The 20,404-nt window shown below is 42.5% G+C and overlaps 2 protein-coding genes across 2 annotated transcripts; both read left to right on the top strand.

The window, feature by feature from the left end:
- The first annotated feature begins 6,984 nt into the window (after nucleotides 1-6,984).
- On the top strand, nucleotides 6,985-9,869 carry hsd17b1 (hydroxysteroid (17-beta) dehydrogenase 1). The gene is made up of 6 exons (XM_071925722.2): nucleotides 6,985-7,081; nucleotides 7,755-7,916; nucleotides 8,270-8,449; nucleotides 8,584-8,677; nucleotides 8,802-8,985; nucleotides 9,708-9,869. The coding sequence occupies exons 1-6, from the start codon at nucleotides 6,985-6,987 to the stop codon at nucleotides 9,867-9,869; spliced, it is 879 nt and encodes a 292-aa protein (XP_071781823.2).
- Nucleotides 9,870-12,855: 2,986 nt separating this feature from the next.
- Nucleotides 12,856-18,012, top strand: LOC139932049 (coenzyme Q-binding protein COQ10 homolog, mitochondrial). The gene is made up of 5 exons (XM_078284831.1): nucleotides 12,856-13,016; nucleotides 13,767-13,922; nucleotides 14,643-14,835; nucleotides 15,467-15,568; nucleotides 17,406-18,012. The coding sequence occupies exons 1-5, from the start codon at nucleotides 12,922-12,924 to the stop codon at nucleotides 17,526-17,528; spliced, it is 669 nt and encodes a 222-aa protein (XP_078140957.1). The 5' UTR covers nucleotides 12,856-12,921; the 3' UTR covers nucleotides 17,529-18,012.
- Nucleotides 18,013-20,404: the final 2,392 nt, after the last annotated feature.

Raw genomic sequence — 20,404 nt, 5'->3', positions numbered from 1 at the left:
CTAGTGAAGCATGGAGTGCCTGGCATGCTCCGCCTGCTGCACCTGGTGGGAGGAACATTGTGCCAGAGAGGAGAAGATAACGCACTGGAATTTCACTTACTGGTTTACTGCTGTATGCACACCCGGGCTGGAATATATGTGCTGCTGTACGGTTTCCACTACTTTGTTCAGTGTACAGAGCAAAGATACGTTCACTGGTGTCCTCTACATGTGGCTGATAACCATGCAACAGAGTCAAAACTGAAAACAAACACAGACATCCAACCTGTCTTGTATATTTTGTATTTTAACCTTTATTTAACCAGGGAAAGTATACTGAGCGTGCTTGCACCTTTTCCAGCGATGCCCTGCTTCACATTACAACCAGATCTACATATTCATTCCTCTCTTTCCCACTCTTTCCCTCTCTTTCTCTTCCCGCTTTCCCACTCAGACTGGGGATTCAACCCGGCAACCTTCCGCTCACAACCTTATCTAACCTCTACTGATGACTTTCCACTGACTTTCCATTGTATGTTATCTAGCGAGACGGATCTGGCAACGGAACGAGCCTGCGATGCGTAGCTCAGATATGTTTGTGCCTGTCAGCCTGACAAAAGTCCCCATGATCCTGCAGCTGCAGAAGGTATGCGCACGCACCAAAACTGTCCTGCTATGACCTCCTCCAGGTAGACCATGACTAAGATCTCAGCGCTCTTAGCCAAATACAGGTCAGGTCTGGTCCCGGGACAGACTCAAGTGCCTGGAGGCCTAGAAAAGAGAAGCAGGAACAGGATGTCCCCAGTAGAACAGCGAGAAAGAATGCCTGGAGCAGTGGATTCAAGACTAACGGGACATTTCCCATGACACAATCCCTCGCCATTTCCTGGAGCTGTGAGGCTTTGTACACAAACTGGTCCTGCGGAATGCCAAACTGGCCGGTCCGGCGGCGGCCCCGAGGGTTACGGCTGACGTCAAGCCTCGCGTCCAGCAGGGAGGCCGCTCTAACCCCCGCATCATCCCATACATCACCCTGCACCCGACCTCTGGGAAAATATACATGTGTATAAAATATGAAGGCCTGATCTACTGCCATGACAGGACCTGGGTGACCCTTGACCTCACCCTGGGGTGGGAGTTTGACCGGACGCCTCCCATGGGCCCAGCGCACAGTTCGTAATGTTCTTGCTCTAGAAATATTGATGATTATCTTCTTTTTTTTGTTGTTTTTTTTCCCTTGGCCCTGTCGTGACACCGAGTGCAATAAATTATGTTGTTGGAGTTTTCACAAGATTTCTACTTGAGAGTTTAACTTGTACATTTGTATAATTCTAAAAGTGTTAGGTATGAACAGAATCACATAAAATAGTTTACTAGAAAAACTGGCATGAGGCAATTTTATTATGAATATTAGAAATTGGAAATGTGCTGATTCTGCCTCATTTTGTGTGTGTGTGTGTGTGTGTGTGTGTGTGTGTGTGTGTGCGTGTGTGTGTGTACTCAGAACCATTCATACTTTCCACACGTCCTCTCCTATTTCGGCCATGATGACTTTTCCAGAGAGGAGCAAACCCCGCTCCCTCTATGTTACCTTGTGAAAAATGCGCCGTGCATTTCTCAGGCTCTCTCTTTACTCTTTGCTCCTGTAAACTTGCCATCCTCTCCATGGCAGTCGGAATGGAACGACTTCTCTGCTCCACATCTCTCATCGGTCGGTGGTTTATAAGCCGGCGCATAAAGTTATAGCTCCTTGGTTTGGGGGTTTTATCATCCCGGATTAAAATTCTCAAAGGAGGGAATTCTTTCGATCTCTCACCCCAGTCCCAGTCGCCCTGTGGGCTGGATGGGTTTCACAGAACAGGGGATACCTATTTTTACCACATATCCCAGCAACATCTACTGTAAGAGCACTAAGTCCTCGCTGACTCACACAAAAAACTATATTTTTATCAGACTATGCACACAGTAAACTACAATACATGCATACATGCAATAGTGAAAAGCGAGAGAAACCGCAGAAATCACCTTAACATGTCATCAGGCAAAGCATTTTGTAACAGAGCTAAGACTGTGGATAGTGATGGATTAAAGGATCCATAGCTGAAGAAAAGGATATGGATTAAATGCAGACATGCTGCGCTGTGCGAGTCGAGGAGAGAGGTAGGGAGAGGTCGCAGACACAGGGAGTAACTCTATCCCATCAGATATAGTTATATAGTCATAATGTCTATCAAGTCTAGAGCAGAGCAGTCAAGCAGTGGTTTTACAAAGTGAGTCTAACCTCCTCAGACAGGTAGAGAGAGACAAATCCACTTGCTATCAGATGGGAATGTTGCAGCAACATGAACTTACTGGCATGGCTTCAACACCAAACAATGATAAATAATGCTCAAAAGGAACACCAAATAAAGCACCAAATCACGCCTCATCAGTGGTGGTTTTCTCATTATCTATAGCCTTTACCAGTTAGTTTTATGTTAGGCATCTTTACTGACTGTAGAATAACAGTGGAGAAAGATAACCAGCATGCTCGTGTTTTACCCAACATAGCTAAAAGACGATAACATCTGCATGAGATACACAGTCACAGAGAGCGATATCTCTCAAAATAGGGTTATTAGGGCACTTCTCTAAAATGTATCAAATAAGAGCATTTATTATCTTGTCATAATCTGGGAGATCAGGTCGAGTATCAAAGGAATGGTGTTACATAGTAACTCACTTGAATACGAGATGCAAAGACTCATGCAGCAGCCCGGCATCAATACAACACACTCACCTCACAGTAAAACGACTGTTGTTATGCCTGAACTTGTGTCCAGTGGTGCTGTCTGTCAGCATCTTCACTGTCCAAGGGAAAGGTTTCGCTCCAGATATGATCGCACTAGCATGGATCTCGGTAGTGAAGTCAGCAGAAGGCTTTATTTTAAAGTGAAGCCCTCATCAAGTGAAACCCTATCTTCTTCCTCTCACGGGCCTGAGCTGACAGACAAACCGACCTCGGCTGGTCCTATCAGCCGATCACGAGAATGACAGACATCCACACTATCACCCTTATTTTTGCGGTGAGGGGGAGGAACAGGCTTGGTCTCTTGAACTTTACAGAGCGGCTTCGGGGAACCTAAACTTTGGAAACAATTTTCCTGAAGAAATACGTTCATCTAACCAACTGAAAACTCACTTTTATCGACTTGCTTTCAATTAATACCATTATTATTTTGGTTGTTGTTAAAAACTGAAAGGAGGAACTTGTCTTTTTATCTTGTCTGTCTGTGCTATGAGGTTACTATGAGGCAACGTTTCAGAGGAATGCATCTAGTGTGAGATCCAGATAATTCAGTTCCACTGTAATGCATTCAGTAAAATTAGTCATTATCAGGTATGGCGTGCTAGAGCTGTTGCACCACATCCACCACAACACGTCTGCAGCTTTTTCACTTCTGTTCATCACTTTCACATGGGACATCCTGTTGAGTGCGTCTGAGACGTCTCTAAGACAAACCTGGTATTGTGTCTGCACCATGCGCTTATTACATGTGTCTGCCCCTGAATAGCACAACGCAATGTGACTCACTTAGCCCAGTCCTCCACAGGCCGAGCACATGAATGGATTTACCCTTTTCCTAAAGCAGCGGCAGACACCTCCTTCTCTGTTTGCAGCATGGTCACAGTCCAGAATCCATGACTTCTCCATCGCCTGCACTTCCTCTGGAGCACGAGGCCGGCCTGCTGCCTCAACGGCTTCCAACAACCGCTTGCTTTTCTCCCTGAAGTGCCACAAAAGACACACGGCCGTACACGTGGGATACCCTCGCTCTCTCCCTGAACAGCTGTACGTTTCTTCAGAAGTCTGTTTTGCTATGGTGCGGCCTTGTTCAGGAGGTGCTTTTAAGGCTTTTTCCAGACCACAGTGCCCCTCTACTCTACCTGCTCTTGGCAAATACTGTGAGACGGAGGTACTGCAGGTCACGTGTAGCAGGATGCTGCCCAACTGTACTAGAGCATGGACTGTGGGCCGCACCATGCTGCCAGAATGGGTTCAGAGAAGACCAGAGGACAAAGTGCACCCCTCCTTCCTCGTTTTCTAAGACTAGGCTTGAGTGAGTGTGTGTGTGTGTGTGTGTGTGTGTGTGTCTGTGTGTGTGTGTGTGTGAGAAGAAACAGAAATCTCAATAAGCAATGTAATGAATATAGCAGACAAAGGTGTTCTGCTGGACCTCTCCTGCAATAACTACACCAACCATGCAACATGCAAAAGACAAAAAAACAGTCGCTCACTCTATGAGATTATGGCAAGCTATACAAGTACTATATTTTAGAATAGATGGAAGTATGGGGCGCCCCGGTGGTTCACCGAGTACAGCGCGTACCATAAGGCTCAGTCCTTCCGGCCCGCGGTCATTTGCTGCATGAACTCCCCTCTCTCTCTCCCATGCCTTCTTGTCTCTCTCTCACTAACTCTGTCAAATAAAGCATAAAAATGCCAAAAATAAATCTTTAAAAAAAAAGAATAGATGGAAGTCAATAACGGGGGTCAATCGGTTCTGCAGCGCTTGAGAGCTGTAGATATTTGAAAGAGGTTCAAGGCCTGCTGTTGTCTGTCCCGCAGACGCTGGGACAGCAGCCAAGCTGATGCCATCTCAAGGGGAGGAACGCAACAAAATGGCAGGAAATTCCTACTTGATTTGCTCCCATCAGCAGAAGAATGCCTTTTAAATCAGGCCACTGAAACGTTGCATAAGGATACAGAGTTCTTTGATTGGCCGAGAACTCAGCTGGAGGTGAACGCACATGGGATGCTGCTGACATACAAACAGACAAACATACAGAAACAAAAAAGCAAGACAAGAGACAGAGACCAAGAGAGGGGGGGTAGTAAAGGGCTGGTGATGATTCAGGTACTGAAAAGGGTAAATTTACTTGAGTCTTGCCCACACTGACCACATCCAACATCTTAAACACAGGCGATGAGGTGATCAAAGGTGAACAGCAGAAGGTCAAACGTCATGACTCAAGTTTAGATTCCATTTTAACAAAAAATAGACCCACAGGTGCTACTGAACAGTATCTATCATCCACTTCTGTACGAATTATACTTTTGTCAGGACAGGAGACAATAAAGATGAAGATACTGAAGTCATTTTTCTTGGTTTCACTCTGTTTTGCTCTAATGCAGTTACTGCCCTTTAGCTTTGTAGGGCAGAATATAATTTGCATGGTATGAAAAAAAAAGCTAAATTGCATAGAATATGCAATATCAGAATGGGTGACTAAATGTTTAAAACTCAATTTAATTTTAAATGCCTGCACCAGAAAATAAATGAGTAAATAGATAAATAAAGATCCTTACATGCTGAACTTATCCAAGTTCATGCCTGTGTGATGTAGGGATGTGGGTGAAAATTGGGTCAGGATTTGGGCACCTACAATTTCTTGGCTATTTTGCCTGATCACATAAAACTGTGATCTAGAGGAGGCTAAGTATCACAGCCGCACCTTATTAATCATATGTAGGGCATAGCCTATAAGCGTTCAGAAATGGGGTCAAGTAACCACATGTTATATCATACGGTTTGGAATTTCATACAGATGAGTAACCCTTCTTTTCCCCCAAAATTCAATCAAAACGCAGCACCATATCTATATTTCTGGACAGTATGTTTGTTCTATGAGCCTAAAATTAAGTAAAAAGCTAATAAGCTTTATAATAAGCTTAGGGTTATGATCAAAAGAAAAACAAGCTCTGACAGATGCATGGATTAGAAACTGAGGTTTCATCGCCACCTAGCGAACACTCACTCACATGCACACAGCAAAGTCCCACAATCACACCACATATTTCACAATCACTGCTGAAAACAAAGTTTCCCCTTTGTTTTCATTTGATTTGACTAGACTTGATTTGCAGGTTTGTTCAAAATGTCAGAATCCAAAATGTTTTTTAGCATTGTTGTAAAACCAAGCTATACAATGCTGTCTGAGAATTATTGTACTAAAAAATGAGCAGACATTAAAAAATTATCTTTTGCATGGCCAGAGATAGTTGAGTGCCTCTGGTACCCCACTGGCCTGTGATCAAACCCCGCCAGACCTTTCTCTCCTGCATCTCTTTCTCCACTTTCACACTGTTTAAATAATAAAAAAGTCACTTTAATTGCCTGCTGACAGTCTATCTACTGTGCTGCATGAGCGTCAGTCAAAAAAAAATGGCATCGGCCAACGACAAGTCTCTGATAGACTTGCCTGAAATAGCAATTTCCCTCAACACAAGCCTGGGAAAAGTATGCAAGGAGATCTTATTAGAACAAAAGACAGCTGAAGTATTTCCCTCCTCCATCCTTCAAACTAGAGACCATTGTGTTCCTTTCTGGCGACTCTCAGCCTCATTGTGTTGGTGTGGTGGATGGTCCACTCTCAGAGGTCAGAGTTGTGGTTCTGGTCACAGAGGACAGATGATGTTTTGCTGCCACCTGGTGCTCCTGTCAGTAGTGCAATTGAGAGGATCCACAGGTACAGTACATGTAGTATTCTGGGCATTGTTTTTATACCCACTAACAGTCTAATTCCCTTTAAAACATATAGGATATGGGTGTCATAGCATACCCATCTCCCTTTAGCAGTGTAAACACCTCTCCAACTGCCATTACACTACCAGAAACTCCACTCAACTACTTGTGAGATCGCAGAGTAGAAACAAGCCTCAACCAGCCGTTCCCACCTGTCTGCCTCAAAGGACAAAATCAAAGCGTACTGAGAAGGACATGAGAAGGATGGGAACTTTCAAGGTGGTGTGATGGCCATAATACTGATTGTTATAGCACATGGGGACAAATTATTGGCTGGGAATTGGAGAATGTTTACATTCAAGCTGGCCTTGTGATAGCGAAAGAAGTGAAAACATAAGACTGAGACGAGGAGGGATTTTTTTTTCCCATGCCATCATCTCATCCCTGAGCTTATTTTGAGATCTCCTCATTTGTCTCTCTGCGGTGCAGAAGCGGGGTTATGGACCAGAAGGTGGTGCTGATCACAGGTTGCTCCTCGGGGATCGGCCTCAGCCTGGCTGTCCGGCTGGCTTCCCACCCGGACAAAACATACAAAGGTAACCAGAGCTGCCATTATCAACCCATCACAGCAACCAGTTTGACTTCCTTCCAGTGAATTGTCTCCCCAAGATACTTTGTAGAAATGTTGTAAAATGTTACCGCCTGTTGCATGTTGATTGTGCTGATATCTGATAAAGAAATTGAGAGTGTTGGGAGAACTATTCATCGTTATTTATTTGCATTCTGTGTCAAAGTCATGTGTGTGTGTACAAATCCTTGCACACATTTTATGTGTTTTGATGCTTGGAATTATCCTTTCTCTGGAAAAAATAGAGCCTATCTCAATTTTGTATTAATTTAGGAACATTGATATCTGAATTCTTTCTCCTAAACCCCCGTTAGGAGCAATAAAGAGATACATATGAGAATATACATCTGCATTCATTGTAAGGAGTGCTTGAGACAAATAAGAAAAGCATGATATCTCATTTGTAGATGACTACAATCACAGATTTCTGAGATGTTTCTCCCATTAGAGACTTAGAAGAGAATGAGAGCATATTAAGACATGAAAAAAAAATGAAAGCGCAAAGTGAGAAGCATGATAAACCAGAGTGAGACAAATAAAACTCTATGTCTAGGAGAAGTAAATGAGAGGACGAGGAGATCTTATTTAGGATATTGCTTTCCTCTGGGAAACCGTGTTGCTGAGTGCTGCTATCTGTTTAGTCTACGCCACGATGAGGAACCTGGCCAAGAAGGAGCGTCTTCTGGAGTGTGTGAAAGGCCTGCACAGGGACACCTTGGACATCCTCCAAATGGACGTGACCGACCGGCAGTCCATCCTGGACGCCCGGGACAGGGTTGTGGAGAAGCGAGTGGACATCCTGGGTATGCTCTGTAAACAGTACATTCCCTTCTGTGTCAGCGTGTTCTAGGGATGGGACGATATATCGAAATTCAATATATCGCAATACTAAAATGTGACAATTTCACAAGCTCTCCATCCAAATTATATTATTTGCACTTTGTAATGACATTTTTAAATTGTTGTTTACATTCCAGCAAGCCTGTGCCAGTGCTAGAAACATTTGTGGCTTAGTAAAAAAACATAATGCTGCACAGTCAGACTTTGTTGTCATTGAAGTTTTATTTATTACATCGCATTGTGGTTGCATCGAATCGTGAACCCCATATCGTTCCATCCCTAGCGTATTCTGATTGTGTAAATTTTGTGTGTTCAGTGTGTAACGCTGGTGTGGGCTTGATGGGGCCACTGGAGGTCCAGTCCCTGGACACCATGAGGCAGATTCTGGAGGTCAACCTCCTGGGCACCATCCAGACCGTCCAGGCCTTCCTACCGGGGATGAAGGCCCAGAGCCAGGGCCGCATCCTGGTCACCGGCAGCATCGGAGGGCTTCACGGTGAGGCAGGGAGACACTGTCAGCTGCGTTCTACATGTGCAGTTTCTGTAATGATGTGATGTAAATGAGGGAAATCGCGCTCATGCACGATATTGCCAAAATAACCCTTGTCTGTATTTCATGCTGCCTTACAGGTCTCCCCTTTAATGAGGTGTACTGTGCCAGTAAATTTGCAATAGAGGGAGCATGTGAGAGTTTGGCCATCCTCCTGCACCACTTCAATATCCAGTGAGTGTTTAATCCCGCATCATGTGTCTTTAGCTCAGAGGCCTTGGGTGTATCTGTGTTTAGATATACAGTAATTGATTGAGAACTGGAAGAAAGCCTACTGACTCCATCCCCCATCATGCAGCGTGAGTCTCATTGAGTGTGGTCCGGTCAACACTGACTTCCTGGATAACCTGCAGAAGGCGGAGCTTGGGGACGCGTCTCTCCGACAGGTCGACGCCCGCACTCTCAGCCTGTATGAAACATACCTGCAGCACTGTGGGACGGTTTTCCAGAACGCAGCACAGGACACTGAGGACATTGTAAAGGTAGGCTGTGTGTAAGTCTACAGTACATCTTTAGTAATGTGAGGAGAACAATTTATGTCTGAACTAGGGTTCGACCAATACTGTCCAACACCAATCTTGGTGTTTGAAGGCTGAATGAAGCTGCTGATATTTTATGCCTATGTTCAATAACTTTACAGTGGACCATTTTCATGCACAAAAAAATACCCCAAAATTACAAGAATTCAGTGTTTCCCCTAATCATATTGTAGTCAGGGTGGAAAAGCCTCTGAAACAGCATGTAGACCATCATGGGACACTTAAAACTCTCCACTGAATCCCAGACTGATGAAACTGCTTTATATGTTAGCAGCCCCTTAAGGCAGGGCGAGGCAGGTTTCTTTACAGACCGCCACCCCTGAGACTGTTGAGTAAAACACTCCCACACCACACCACACTGAAACTATGGTCTACTATCTGAAATAAAAATGATAATAATAAAATGATATTTACTAGCTGTGGTCAGGGAGGAACCTCCACCATATGCTGACTAGCCGATTTCAGATTTCATAAAAGGTCAATATCAGCCCAATCAGCAAAACAATATGTTGCTCTGACCCTAGTTTCAACTCCTTTTAATGCGCATTGATTGCAATTGAAGTGCACATTTGCTGTGATTGTATCATGCCAGGTATTTTAGCAGTGTGTCAGCATAAGAAGCACGTTTGGATTTAACAGTTGTGGTCTGTTTATCTGTCTGCAAGGTATTTCTAGATGCCATCCAGTCATCCAGCCCTGCCTTCAGATACTACACCAGCGGTGCCATGCCGCCTCTCACCACACTGAAGATCACAGCGCCAGACGGCTCACAGTACATCAGTGCTATGAGCAAACTCATCTTCTCATCTAACACTGAGGCTCAATAGCAGCCACAAACCATAAATCACACGCTTTGCTTTCACTCCTAGTCACTACTTCATGTGCAAACTTGCTTTTCCTTGACTTTATGTGCAGTGGTTGTTGTTGTCTGCCATCAGAATTAGCAGAATTTGTAGAGGTAGACATGATTTTAAAGCAGTTTTGCGTTTCTGTTTCAATTCCTGGAATAAAGCTGATGCACTGCGACTGTGTAGCGTTGCTCAGCCGGGAAGGGCAGCGAGTTCAGTGTTTTGTGTCTGTGAGAAAGTTCACAGGAGGGAGTGGCTTAATTTGAGCTGCTGCTTCTGTTTTGGCTTGTAGGTGGAGTAGTAAAATGTTGGGGTGGAATATATTTTGAATGTCACATTACTTTCTGCATTCCAAGCATGTTTAGTGTGGTAAGCATGTTCTTACCACACTAGTATTTCTCTGGTATTTCTCTGGTTCTATACCACATTGTGAAAGGGAAACAATTCAAGAATTTACTCATGTAACTTTTGATTGATTATTATTAGTGGACATGGGTGACTTCCTCACTCCAAAGCAAAAAATTAAAGAGCTCAGATTCAGCCTGGAGATGCTCTATTGGCAGGGAATAGAAAACTGACTTTGGATAATGATTTTCCAAACATTTTACATCCAAATGAGCATTAGAAATTTGAGTGCATTCACTTCTGAGGTGGAAAATCTAACCTGATCTGCAGAAAATCTCAGCTGGAATTCAAAGTTTTTACTCTCTACATATGTATGGCAATTTCAGAAGTTATCAGAAACCATAACAATAACCAGGATAAATTAAGTTGAAAACAGAACAAACACCATTGTGATTAAAAAAAAAAAACAGTTTGTATCAAATCAGTCACTTTATTCTGGTAACAACCTTTCACATAGAAGTGGATTCTCTCTGTATTCTCTAACGCTGCATATTGCCACAAGGCATTACACTAACTCAGGGTAAAACACACACACACACACACTCTCTCTCTCTCTCTCTCTCTCTCTCTCTCTCTCCTCACTGAAAGACGTTCTGATCTCAGTTATTCTGGGTTAGGTTTATGTTGTGTCTCGTAAATCAAATAATCTGTGCTGCTTCTACCAACCATTCACACTCTGGGATACTGATGCGTCCTGTTTATTGATCTTTACTGGAAAGGTCTGCATGGTCTAAACAAGTGATCTTGTATATTTAGGCCTACCGCTCAGTTCATTGACAGGGTGACTGATTTTTTTGAGAGATCAGTCAATGATTAACACATCTGTTTAAGAGTAAGTGAACAGAAAACGCAGGTTCAGTGATCATTTGACAAGCCAGTGACATCAATACAGTGACATCAGCGACATCAGTGACATCAGTGCAGGGCAGTTTGGTGTCCTGTGACGACAAATCAGTGTAAGACAAAAAGCAAACAAAAATCTACCATAGGTCAAATACACCTTTGAACCTTTGTTTTGCATTTTGAAATGTGAGGAAGGGTAAGAAATACCTTTAAAATCTTCCTGGAATATTACAAGTATAATACTGTAAGTAGGAACTGAAACTACTCCAGTCTTTGTAGGCTTTTGAATTACTGAACTGTGAAAAGTTCAGGAATCAAAGACAGCCAAAGACGGCCAACTTGAACCGCATCCATTCTCTGTGTAACAGTTGGATCGGCCTCAAGTTTTTAACGCTAAGCCCTTGAGTACGTTCTCTTATAACCTGAGACGGGTCAGCTCATCTACGTCAGTTACGTATCTGGCCCATCTTTGATAGGATTGACTGAGGTTCTGCAACTCCTCCTTGATCAAGCACCCTAATTCTGTCTGAAGATCCTGAAATGGATCCAGCACTACTGTTACCGCACAACCACTTAATACTACAGCAGGTAAAAGCTTCTTATAGACCACACTGATGTAGATCAGTATAATGAGAGTAAGGTAAGTAAATTCATAGATAATTCAGCTATGGGGAGACTGTCATAAATTGTGTGAAATGAAATGAAAACCTGTTGATTTAGTCTGTGTGTTGGCCAACAGATTCCCACCGTAATGTGAAACTTCTATAATTAGTGCATTTTTGTTTGAATGCAGATAGCCGTTATCCCTCCAAAGCGCCAAAGTCCAGGTTTATCACGTGCACAGCCTGTGCATCCCGGACCGCTCACTTGACTCAACCACACATCAGCATTTAGACTTTGGCTTCCCTGAAAAATGTTGCAAACTCCTGTGAACTCAACTTTGCGATGATTCAGTTCTAATGTTGCCAATGATTCACAATCATGTCCCAATTTTGCTTCTGTATGGCAGCAGCAATTAAGCCAGTATTTCCCCCTAATCTAATTTTAGACAACAAATGTGTGAAAATATGATGTGTGTGTGTTCACTCTGTGTGTTACACGCTATGCTCACATAGTTTCTTATCAAAGGAACACACAGGTCATGTAAATGAGGGGTTGCCACACTTTCTCATGTCACAGACTCCCAGATAGAGATGCTTTGGACCTCAGACCCCCATATGATGAAGGGTTGGGGATCCTCTGGGGACCCTCATCTGAGAAGATATGAGCTGTGTGTCTCTATCGTAGGTGAGGAGAGTGAAACCTCTGATCGGAATACTAGTTACTAGTGCAGCGGCTCTCAAATGTTTTCAAATAGACACACATTAGACCCCATTTGATAAGACTTTGTTCCAGCTGGGGCTTCCATATGGGAATATTTTTGTTCCTGTTGATTTTTTTTTTAATTGTATTTCAACACTGTTCATGGATCAGTGGTGAGAGTAAACCTATGATTGCAATAGTCAATCTAATAAATTCTCTAATTGGGATAATTTCTCATAAATTCATTTTGTTGGTGATTTGGGGATCACAACAAATAATCAATCATAACACTGAACTTCATCAACTTCGCTTTGTGATTGGTCAGAGCCCACAGCTCCTCCCGTTTACGTCTACGTCACTCACCATCCTTATTAGGCAAGTGGGGCGACTCATCACCAGTCAGAACAAAGCCGGCCGGGCTGCTGTTGGGAAACACCGAGTCTCTCCAAAACTCCTTCACTAGTTTATCTTAAACTTCACCATGAGCAACAAAACGCTGTTCAGGGCGCTGGTGGAAATGTCCGAAGTTTACTCTTCTAAAGCTGCGCGAGGGAAACCCAACAGAGCAACTATCAGGTGAGACTTATTCTGTTCAACAAATAGTGATCAGGGAGAATTTCTCACAGGTATCATTTTCATCCACGTCTTTATCCGAACAGGAAATGCTGATCAGTGATAAACTGTCCTTGTTTAAAGTTTACTGATCATACTGACTAGTTATCAGAAGTAATCGGTATAACTGCGGCTCTTAATAAAACTTTTGAATCCGCAGTTTTACTTTCATTTAGGATGATACAGTTGTAGCCCCAGTTTCAGGCGAGAAGTGTGCATGTGTGTGTGTCTGTGCGTGTGCGCACGCGTGTGTGTGTGAGTGAAGCAATACATGGCAGCGAAACTGCAGTCACGAGACTCAGTTGTCCCTCTTGTGGTGTTATCAGATACTTGCAGTCAACAGTCGGTGATCATCCTAAGGAAAACAACCACCAATAGAATCAGTTCTACTTTCAGAAAAGCATTAATATATGCTTTGCTTTCCTTTCACATACCTTACCTTTGTATAATCTATGAGTTTGATGCTTCTTACTATCATTTATACAGTAACCTATGAATTTATAACAGATATTGTGGGTAAACTCTATTCTTAACACTTGGCAGTACTGCATGCTCTGCCCTAACTTTGCCAGACTAAATACACAGTAGCTAATTGATCATCAGACTTACATGCACATGTACTTTCCAGTCCAGTGGTCCAGGAGCCAGTATTGTGTAAACCTAGAAGGTAAACATCTGATTCATGTGTTTGTGCTTGTGTTTGCCTCCTGTCAGACACCTGGGCTCCAGCGGCGCCCTGGCAGCCAGGCAAGCCACCCGGCTCCTCTCCCCCCCCGCCGGCCCCATCAGCACCCCCAGCCGCAGCTTCATCAACCTGGTTGCTCCCATCAGCACCCGCAGGATGGAGTACACCGAGTGCCGGACACTAGGGTGAGTCCCCCGAACCTGCACACACACACACTCACACGTACTCACACACACACACACTCGCACTCACATTCACACTAGCACTCACACACAATGATATCCAAGGTTATTATAGTCAACTAATACTAAGAGGTAACTTTTTAACTAGGTGTTAAAAAGCACTGTGGTAAATTGAAATAAAAGTAAAAACAAGACTGTGAAAGAGCTACAACAAAAAAATATATACACACATATATATATATATATATATATATGTGTGTGAAATGTTTTTAGTTGTCATCTTTTTGTTTTATATGCAGGATAATGAAAGGGAATTATTTATTTATTATTATTTTGGGAGGAGAATTTTTGTCTATTTTCACTGAAGGCTAATTGAAAAATGTATGTAAATTTCTAAAAAATAATTTATAATTGTATTGTTTGTATTACACAATAGTTGTTGCAAACATATATCAAATACATATTCTGAACAAAAAAAAACACCCCTACCAATAATACTAAAACTAGAACTGAAACTAAATAAAAACTAAACTTAAACTACCAAATCCCCCCTGAAACTAAATCTAAACTGAAATTTAAATAAAAATTGAGAAGTATCTCAAAATAAAAACTAATGAAAAATCCCAAACTATAACTCTGCTAATATCCAGCTCATCCCATCTGCTTTCATACCTGCCTCTGTCTTCAGATGATGAAGTGTGTGGTGAATGTGTGTGTCCTCAGGTATTCTCCAGAGCAGATGTACAGTGTGGTGGCGAGCGTGGACCAATACCAGCACTTTGTTCCCTGGTGCAAGAAGTCTCGGGTCATGAAGGGGCAGAACGGCGACGTCCGGGCGCAGCTGGAAATAGGTTTCCCCCCCATCGTGGAGCGGTACACCTCTGAGGTCACCGTCGTCCCGAACCACCAAGTCAGAGTAAGTCCTGTCTCACTTTGTAGCTGTTAAGATGGTTAAAGTCACAATGAAATCAAACATGACTTTTTCCCCTTCCTAGATAATTCTCCATATCATCATGTATACCTATTTAACCATTACCAAATTAAGATTTTCTTGTATTTTTATATCAAAATCCTGGAAAACAATTTTAATCTTTTTAGTGCTTACTTCATGGCATACCAGTAGGAGTAGACGTACATAAAAGTTCCAATTAATAAGAATATCACAGATTTTTGAACACTTTTGAACACTTTTTGAACAGTCCTTCCCCGTGTTATTTCCCACCCCAACATCCCGTTTAAACTGGAAACGTATATCAAATTTCGGAAGCAAGACGCCATCGAAATGCTGTTTCTTTGTGACTTTAAAGGGAGAATCCTCACTTTCAAAATGACTTATTATTTTTGCATTATGCACAGTAGTGTGGAGGTGTCTGCCTGACGGTGATTAGCTGTAGTGGAGAGGGTGAATGGACTCTTTGACTACCCGCCAACATTGTGCTTGTCCAGAGAACAAGGCTTAGAGCAGCTTTTGTCTGGGCTTTGACCCAGGAAAGGCTCCTTGTTTTTTGGCAGCCACTGACCAAGAAGGGACATTTGTGTTAAAACAGGCTGTGTGCACCGACGGATCCCTCTTCAGCCATCTTGAGACAATATGGAGGTTTGCCCCCGGAGCCAAGGACCAACCAGACTCCTGCAAGGTGGATTTCTATGTAAGTGTTCAACCGAAAGATACGATAAAATAACATGACACTCGATTCATCCCGGTGGGGAAATTGGGTTAGTAATAGGATACAGCAGGGAAGAAAAAAGCAATAAAAGACAATGACAAAAACAATGAATCCATTAAATTCAAGGAGCCATGAATCAATACATCCGCTGAGTTATTGAGGCTGTTCTCACACTGTGGAGTGAAGGATAACTGGCCTAAGATCAAATTGCATGCTTTAGGAGAGACTAATTCCAAGCCTTTGTCCCTGTACTGTTGTGAATGGATTACCGACTGAAAGGAAGTGTTTAGTAAAATCCCATTACACTCTAAATTTAGTCTGGGCAGTCCGCTGGTGTCCCCGCAGGCCTGGAATAGCTGTCCTGTGATAAGGAGCTGCTGACAGGGGCTCGGTGACCTAAATGTTGGCTCAGATCCCCTCAGAGGGAACCAGGAAGTGGCTGTGTTTCAGTGACCAGCCAGTGGAACAAGTTTAATGAGGGGAGCTGTAGGACTAATCGTCGATGAACACTCTTAAAGGAAGTAAAGTATTAAATTTGCAAGGAAAAAACTCGCTCCAATCTTTGACTGTGAGCTCTGGTACGAAACATTCACTATCAAACTATTGCCCTAAGGGAAAACTAGGGCAGGGGCAGCGTGGTTCATCAGACCGGTTCTAAGTCTGTATTTGAACCTGTGAGTGACGTAGATTGACTTCGAATGTTGCTCAATAGTTCCAGTCAGGATCCTCTGTATCTAATCGAGAACTGACAGTGAGTAAGTTTGAAATCTTGGGAGGTGCAAATGATTCATATGTCTTGGTATTGTAGGCGTTTTCCTGAGAACTAGACTGGAAGAATGCGAGGCGTGTGGAGGGACTCAGGCTTTATATATTCATAGATAAAGACACACCTGGTCTGCTCTGGAGACCAGACCAGTCTAACAAATCTCTTCTGTAAAATAAGGAACTTAGTGAGGCAAGTAGGATATGTGGCAGCTCAAACAATATTACAGTATGTGAGGTATGGGTAAATCAAACTGTCTGATGAACCAAGCTACTGATTTTGCTGATGATACTAAGAGATTGAGTTATTTTACTGCAGATTAGGTGAATATGGTTCCTGCAAGTCAAGATTGGACTCCTTAGTGAATCTTGTTGATGAAACGTGAGGAATTGGACTATTTCCAATTGAAACGTGAGCATTAGTTTCACAGCATCTTTTTTTTTTGATGTGAAAATTATTAATTTTATTGATTTCTTGACATTGAAAGACAGTTTGTTTAATTTGAACCATTTGGAGAGTTTTTCTAATCCAGTTTGCTTCAGTGATATGTGACAAGAATGTTTTTTTTTTGTGAAAGGAACAGATTTTCAGCCATAACTATGAAATGAACAAATATAGAGACTTCCAAATCCCAAGGGCATGTTTCCAAAAAAAACAATTTAACTCATAATTTCAGTGATAGCAATGATGCCTTTGGGTGTAACAGCAAGTTGGAGAATTGTTGGCAGAGGTTTGTGCTCTCCGAGTGCCTTCTCGTTTTTTTTTCTAGCTCTTTTTTGCGCTGAGACATTTTGGCCTGATTTTGGTGGCATTCCTTAGAAAAATGGTCAGAAAATAAACTCAGAATTAAAAGAAACCAACAAAATGAAGACTTGAAGTGACGGTCTTTTTTCACAGTTGGAGTGCCGCCCCTGCCCTGGTGTTCCCTTGGGGTTTTTAAAGTGTTAAATTGTCGCCACGGCATAAGCCAGCCTGCAGGTGAAGGTTTAGTGTTTATTGGGCCATGGGGATCTGTTGAGATACCTAACCTGTTTCTCCCCTCTGGTGTCTCTGCAGGTGTCGTTTGAGTTCAAGTCTCTCCTGCACTCTCAGCTGGCCTCCGTGTTCTTCGACGAAGTGGTCAAGCAGATGGTCGGTGCCTTCGAGACACGAGCAGCCAGGGTTTACGGGAGCCACTAGGAGCCATCGGTGCGGAGGCGGTCAACATGAGGACGAACCTTTTGACCCCCCCCTCCCACCCCCCTCCACATGGACCATCAACCAAACCTTACCGACCCCCTCCTCCTGCCAACTAACATCAATACTTGACGTCTCCCCACCACAAAACACCTGATTTCAACGTCTTACTCAGGAGACTGGATCTTCTTTTTTTTGCACTTCATCATATCTCTTACTCGTGTCCACATGCACACAAAACACACTTTAAATCTATTTATTTATATGCACCAGCTAATTTATTTACTCACATGTACATATGTTTATTTTTGGGATATGAATGAATGTGTGGTTTCAAATGTTCATTTCTGAAAGCGAATGTTTCTCAGTAAAACTGAGGAATAATTGTGACTCGAAACATCTGAAGGGGGTAGAGAGCTTTTTCTTGTCCAGCACATTTATTTTTTTTATGTCAGTGGAATATTAAAAAGCTCTTGTTTTTGGTAAACTTTTGTGCAGTATCATTTTTTGTGTCTCTGTGGCTTTTCTATGAGAGCAACTCAAGGATTCAGGATTTCCAGTGTAGTGCAGCTGCTTACTCGATGTTCTGTTTGGGCAGGAGTTCGAGGAAAGCATGCGGCGTGTTACGTAAGCACCGATGACCCGAGGTCTCCGCCAGCTCGCTCCCTCCCACACAGCCATTCAGCCTCTCAGAACAATAATTAAACTACTTACTTTCGGTATGTCACATACTTTCGGTATGTCACATTGTGAGACTGAGGCTTACCATGGCGTCTTTGGTGGATGATGGTTTGTTTTCATTTTGAGGAAGCTTTACAAGTGTAACAAAAGGACATGTGGTGTTCTGACATTCGGAACAGCGTGTACTGATACAGCCTGGGGTACAAACTGGGAGTACAAGTTGATTTGAAACACACACACACACACACACACACACATATGGTCACGTTTTGAATCCTGACAACATGGCTTGATTTTTCTAACTTCCAGCGCTCTATTTCCTTGTGTGAATCAGAATCTGTTGAGTTGCTAAGCACAATAAAGTAAGAGGAATTCATGTTGGTGGCATTGGAGCAGAGACGTCCATACAACTACTGTAGTGTCACAGTGCAGCCTGACACACGGTACATGGGCAGCAGGACATCCCATACAGTGGAAAGGGACAGTGCAAGGCATATAATACACAGCAGACTGTACATATCACTCCACATTCAGTATCTGTGATTAGTTCAATTAGCATGGCATGCAGTATATTTGCAGCTGCAGGGGAGGTGTAGTGAGTGTCCAGTGTTTTCTCTACTCAGCAGGGTTACTAATGGTTTTCATCTAGTCTAGTTTATTTATATAGCCCTTTATCACAAGTATGTCTCAAAGGGCTTTACATAGCATCATATACATACTACATATATACAGTATATATACATACCACATATATTATGTCATGTAGGTTACATACTTCATATACATCATTTTACTAGATTACATACATCATATACCATACTACACAAACATATTAATGCCTATGGGCAATTTAGAGTCTTCAATCCACCTGACCTGCATGTCTTTGGACTGTGGGAGGAAACCAGAGGAAACCCCCGCAAACACAGAAGAACATGCAAACTCCACACAGAAGAGATTCAAACCCACGACCTTCTTGCTGTGAGACGACAGTACTAACCACTGAGCCACCGTGCCGCCACATAAAAGGTTTTCACCCTGTATGTCTCTACAGCCTGCCAGCCTCTTGTGGCTCTGGAATGTGTAGGCCTTCATCAGTGGTGGAAAAAGTACTGAAATCCTTTACTTAAGTAAAAGTAGCAATACCATAATGGAAACATACTCCATTAAAAGTAAAAGTCCTCCATTCAAAAGTTTACTTAAGTAAAAGTATAGAAGTTAGCAGTACAAGTACTCATTCTGAACAATGGTCCCGTTCAGAGTGTTAAATTACTGATGCAGTAACCTTTAAGTAAAGAAGTATTTTAACGTTGTAGGTCTAACTGCTCCATGTTGGGGAGTTTAAACTCTAACAATGCAACATATTTTATGAGCTTATTAAAAAGCGTTGACCCAGGAAAGGCTGTGTGTAAAACGTTATTCTGCAAAGTAACTATTAACTACATCCATCAGACAAATGATGTAGTGGAGTAAAAAGTACACTTCCTTCTGAAATGTAGTGGAGTAAAAGTATAAAGTCTCACAAAATTTAAATACTCAAGTAAAGTGCCAGTACCTTAAAACTGGACTTGTACAGTATTTGAGTAAATGTACTCACTTTCCACCTCTGGCCTTCATTAAGTCTATTTCTGCATGCTTCTCAGCAGAGACAGGCATGTACAGGATCTGGCCAAAATGAAGAAAACTGCAGCATAATGTCTCCACATAGCACAAGGTTATTGTGCCAGCTTTATTTATTATTCTAATTATTCCTCATAGCAGGGAATATTTTTACCATTACAACAAAACAGTTACGAAGGACTGCCTTCACCTATGCAGAATTTCTTTCTCAACAGTGGTGAAGTCTTCCAGGATGACAGTCGTCATCACACAAGACTTTGAAGTTTGTACAGCACAGTAATGACCGTCAATCTCATTTCCAATTCCCTTTTAAATACAGTATCATTCCAAATGGGCCTTTATGGGGGATTTATAAATGGTGGTGGTGATCTGAGATTATCACCACCAGATGATCAATCATAATTGATATGTTAATGAATCATAATTGATATGTTATTCTAGCCTTTCTGATGTTTTTACCACATCATTGAAGTATTGAGAAGCCAGCATTTCACACTTGTGTGCTACAAATGTAATTGCTCTGGAGGTAACTAGACCCACTGTAGTCACAGATAGCACCCTATTTCTACTCCACCCACCCT

Source organism: Centroberyx gerrardi, chromosome 7, assembly GCF_048128805.1.
Source record: "Centroberyx gerrardi isolate f3 chromosome 7, fCenGer3.hap1.cur.20231027, whole genome shotgun sequence".
NCBI lineage: Eukaryota > Metazoa > Chordata > Actinopteri > Beryciformes > Berycidae > Centroberyx > Centroberyx gerrardi.
Note: the sequence above shows the minus strand (reverse complement) of the source record. Positions and strands in the feature narration are given on the sequence as shown.